The sequence below is a fragment of the Palaemon carinicauda genome, chromosome 27, assembly GCF_036898095.1.
Source record: "Palaemon carinicauda isolate YSFRI2023 chromosome 27, ASM3689809v2, whole genome shotgun sequence".
Lineage (NCBI taxonomy): Eukaryota > Metazoa > Arthropoda > Malacostraca > Decapoda > Palaemonidae > Palaemon > Palaemon carinicauda.
In genome coordinates, this window is record NC_090751.1 from 12,476,040 (window position 1) to 12,481,039 (window position 5,000).

The 5,000-nt window shown below is 32.4% G+C and overlaps 1 protein-coding gene across 1 annotated transcript in view; it reads left to right on the plus strand.

Moving 5' to 3' along the window:
• The first annotated feature begins 814 nt into the window (after positions 1-814).
• The window catches only part of LOC137621101 (neural cell adhesion molecule L1-like), a 25,683-nt gene continuing 21,497 nt past the window's right edge, over positions 815-5,000 (plus strand). Inside the window, exon 1 of the mRNA XM_068351537.1 lies at positions 815-2,713. Coding sequence (XP_068207638.1) covers positions 2,641-2,713 — 73 coding nt within the window. The 5' untranslated portion in view covers positions 815-2,640. The remainder of the gene's footprint in view (positions 2,714-5,000) is intronic.

A 5,000-nucleotide genomic window follows, 5' to 3' on the forward strand; every position in this document is an offset into this window, starting at 1 on the left:
CAGATTCGTATATAATAAAAAAAAATCCAAACGAAAAAAATATTCTTAAATAACAAAAATAAATAAGGAGACATTACGCCTATCAAAAGTTATAAAAAGCGTCTTTGAAAAACGAGGAATTAAATGCTACAATAACAACACTAAAATCTAATATAACATGCAAATGCTCATATCAAAATAAATCTTTAAATGCTCGTCAAAATAAATCCTTAAAGGCTCATGTCACAATAAATCCTTAAAAGCTCCTCGAGTCAAAATAAAAGGCTCAAGTCAAAACAAATTTTCAAAGCCTCTATATGTCAAAATAAATTCTTAAATGCCCATGTCAAAACATTTTCAAAGCCTCTCATGTCAAAATAAATTCTTAATGCTCATGTCAAAAAATTTTTTTAAAGCCTCCTCATGTCAAAATAAATTCTTATATGCTCATGTCAAAACAATTTTTAAAAGGCTCCTTGTGTCAAAATAAATTCCTCACTGCTCAAGTCAAAATAAATCTTTAAATGCTCCTCATGTCAAAATAAATTCTTGAATGCTCATGACAAAATAACTTTTAAAAGGCTCCTCATGTCGAAATAAATTTCTATAGGCTACATAATTAATCGTTAAATGCCCACGTAAAAATAAATTTTTCAATTGCTCCCCATGTCAAAATAAACTCAAAGGTTACTCATGTCAAAAAATCCATACAACTTTCAAGTATATCAAAATCCCGTTAAATATCACAGAGAATATATCTAATATCTAGGTTATTTATTAAGACTTATAGTAACGTGTTTATCTAATCCTCTTTTCCTTCCCTTTACAGATAATGTCACCTCTCAGCTGCGTTGGAATAATCAGAAAGAAGTGGTAAGAGATAAAACAATGACCACTGGATAATTGTGGAAGGGTCTTCAAATAAAACAATAACACCCACGATATCTACTGGAGAACAATTACTATTTGATGATTATCTGAAGAAGAAACAAGCAAAATAAGTGTTGTTTCAGATCGAGATCAAAGTATTTTTCTAGTCATTTAAGTATTCGCTTAAGATAATCTTTCCATACGGAAAAGAAGACGAATATTAAGAAAAAGCTAATATCATTATTAATTCATATGAAAATTTAATCATTGATTGTCTAGAATAGAAATCAAAATTGATAAGTGTCGTTTTAGATCAAAATATTCTTTATAAAAAACCTGTCTTAACTATTAGAAGCGTTATCGTTATAGATCAAGATCAAAATTATTTTTAGAAAACTTTCTTAAAGGTTCTAAGTGTTAAGATCAGCCACCTAAAAGAAAAAGAAGACAATAAATGATAAAAAAAAAATCTTGATTTCTAGAATACGAGAAATAAAAACACTGATTTTTAGAAGACGAGAAATAAAAAAAAAAAAAACCCTGGTTTCTAGAAGACGAGATATAAGAAAAACCCTGATTCCAGAAAACGAGAGATAAGAAAAAAACTGATTTCTAAAATACGAAATATAGGAAAACCCCTGATTTCTAGAAGACGAGAAATAAGGATAAACCCTAATTTTTAATATTCATTATGAAAAATGAAAACTTGATCTTTATAGAAACCCCAAAATAACCTGCTACCTATTGAGAAAGGATTCGGGACATCATTTATCACCTCAATCACCATCACCTCGGGCGGAAAGCCGTCTCATCTCTCCAACCTAAGCTTCTCTCTCTCTTTCTCTCTCACACACTCTCTTTCTCTCTACTTCCTGGGTCTCTTTTTAGCCTATTTTCTCTATCTCCTCTGCTGCTCCTAATCTATCTGCAGTGTATTTTTTTGCAGTTCTGCATTCATTTTGTTAGCTAGTTTCTTCTTCCTCCTCATCTCCCTCGTTTTCTCCAGATATTCATTATCTATCTTGCGTTCTTCTTCCTCTTCTGACCTTCACCTACATTCTTGTCTTTTTTCTAGCTTCATTTTCATCCTTTTATATAATTCCACCTCTCTAACTTTTCTTTCTACTCTAAAGTATTCCTCTCTCGTATTCTTATCCTTTTTCGTCATCCCTCTCTCTTTTTCTACATCAATCTCCAGCATTCTTGTAACTCCTCTTCGCAATACAATATTGCCAACTCCTATTCCTATATCTGTGACAACTCTCCTCCCTTTATCTGCGACCCCTCTCCTCCCTAAGTCTGTGACCTCTCTCCTCTTTACGTCTGTGACCCCTTTCCTTCCCAAGTTTGTGACCTTTCTCCTCCTTACGTCTTTGACCCCCTTTCCACCCTACGTCTGTGACCCCTCTCCTCCCTACGTCTGTGACCTCTCTCCTCCCTACGTCTGTGACCCCTCTCCTCCCTTCGTCTGTGACTCCTCTCCTCCCTACGCCTGTGACCCCTCTCCTCCCTTCGTCTGTGACCTCTCTCCTTCCTACGTCTGTGACCCCTCTCATCCCTTCGTCTGTAATCCGTCTTCTGAATACGTCTGTGACCTCTCTCCTCCTTACGCTTGTGACCTCTCCACCCTTCGTCTGTGACCCATCTCCTCCCAACGACTGTAACCCGTCTCCTCCTTACATCTGTGACCCCTTTCCTTCCCACGTTTGTGACCCCTCTCCTCCCAACGCCTGTGATCCCCCCTCCTTCCAGCGTCTGTGACCCAAGTCCCAAAAATCGACGGCTTGCGATATGGTGGCGGAGAAAGGTTGCATGATAAGGACCGTCCTCTGGATTTCCTGTTGTGTGACAACGCTGAAAGCAGGTAAGAAATCTCCATTGTGTTGACAGGTTGAAAGGAAAATCCTTAATCCCTTTGGAATTAGAGGGTGATATTTAAATACCCGTATGATTTAAACTTATGCACTGGACTTGGTAATGAGATTACCCAGATTTAAGGCTTACCATTATTAAGACAAATGGGATTCGCGTGATCAGAATGACAAAATCCCGTTAAATCACATTTAATTACGACCGGTACTGTGGATTAATCCTTATAATCTCAAGTAATAGCAGTGTTTATTTCTTTTGTGTTCTCATTTGTTTTTTTCATTATGTTGGTACTTTTGGATTTTGCTTCCTATAATGTTTCGTGAATGTGTTTCAGTTTGATTACAGGAATTATCTAGATTTTATTTTACAGTAAATCGCTTATTCATTCAACTACAAATTGAATTATTTACATTTTTCTATATATAAAATCAGCTATTCACCTATAAATTGAATAATATAGATTTTGTTATAAAGTATATCAGCTATTTATTCACATACCAATTGAATAATACAGATTTAGTTATAAAGTATCAGTTATTTATTCACCTACCAATTTAAAAAAGTTTGTTATATAGCAAATCAGTTATTCATTCACCTACCTATTGAATAATCTAGATTCTGTTATATAGTAAATCAATTATTTACATACCAATTGAATAATTTACATTTGCTATATATAAAATCACTTATTCACCAATAAATTGAATAATTTAGATTTTTATATGATAAATCCATTATTCATTCACCTAATAATTGAATAATCTAGATATTGTTATATAGTATATCAATTATTCATTCACCTACTAATTGAAAAATCTAGATTTTTTTATACAGTATATCAATTATTCATTCATCTACTAAGTGAATAATCTAGAATTTCTTATATAGTATATCAATTATTCATTCACATACTAATTGAATAATCCATCAATTATTCATTCACCTACAAATTGAATAATCTAGAATTTGTTATATAGTATATCAATTATCCATTCACCTACAAATTGAATAATCTAGAATTTGTTATATAGTATATCAATTATTTATTCACCTGCTAATTGAATAACCTAGATTTTGTTACATAGTATATCAATTATTTATTCACCTGCTAATTGAATAATCTAGATTTTCTTATACAGTAAATTAGTTATTCCTTTACCTATCAATTCATCCCCAAAGTAGTTTACCTTACACTGTTCGGCTGAATAATTCAGGTGCCAAACAACAAGACACTTCATCCCTCAAGGTAATGGATGGGTGCTCCAGATGCCAAGAAAATTTTGGCATCTTTTAACTCAAATCTTAACTTATATATCTTAAATGTCATTTCCATTTCTATTATTTTATTATAGATTCAATTAACCTTTTCATTTCATTTTTACCTTTTTGGAATCTCATTCACGTCATAGATTAACTGAAATAATATTTTTCATTCAGAAAGGACCGTATCTGAAAAATTATTGTCCAGAGTTTTAATGAAAATTCTATATGGATTATTGCGTGTTCGCTTAACTTATATAATAATTCCATTGTTTTGTTTACTATGGTTTCCCTTAACTATTTTTACTCTTTTCTCTATAGACGTAAAATTTATTTAATGAATTAACTAAAACTGATCTTGCTCATTCCACCATACTATCAATCGTAACCGAAAAAAAATTGCTTAAATCCGATTAAAGTGTGATATCTTTTGATAGCCATTTAATTCTATATTAAAATGCATTTCGATTATGTCTAATGGGTTAAAATTGGGTCCGTTTGATGCTCAGTGTAATCCAATTTTCATCTGAAACCGAAAACTGAAGAGAATTCCACTTCTCTTTTCAGGGCAAATTACTTCAGCCACTTGCCTGTTTGTATTCGATCAGATTTCGTCGTTGAATTTCGTGTTTTGTTTTTAAGGTTACTTTTCTAAATTTTTCGTTGGATAATGTCGTTTGATTGCGCTCACTAAAATCATTAATTAAAGGATCTTTCAATCAAGCCTAAGCAATTACACAGCTATTACGTAGCTATTCAACTATACATACATACATACACACACACATATATATATATATATATATATATATATATATATATATATATATATATATATATATATATATATATATGTGTGTGTGTGTGTGTGTACACACACAATTAATAGCTAACCTACAATCCTAGTTGGAGAAGCAAGATGCTACAAGCCCAAGGGCGCCAACAGGGAAAAATAGCCCAGTGAGGAAAGGAAATGAGGAAATAAATAAACGATGTAAGAAGTAATGAACAATTAAAAT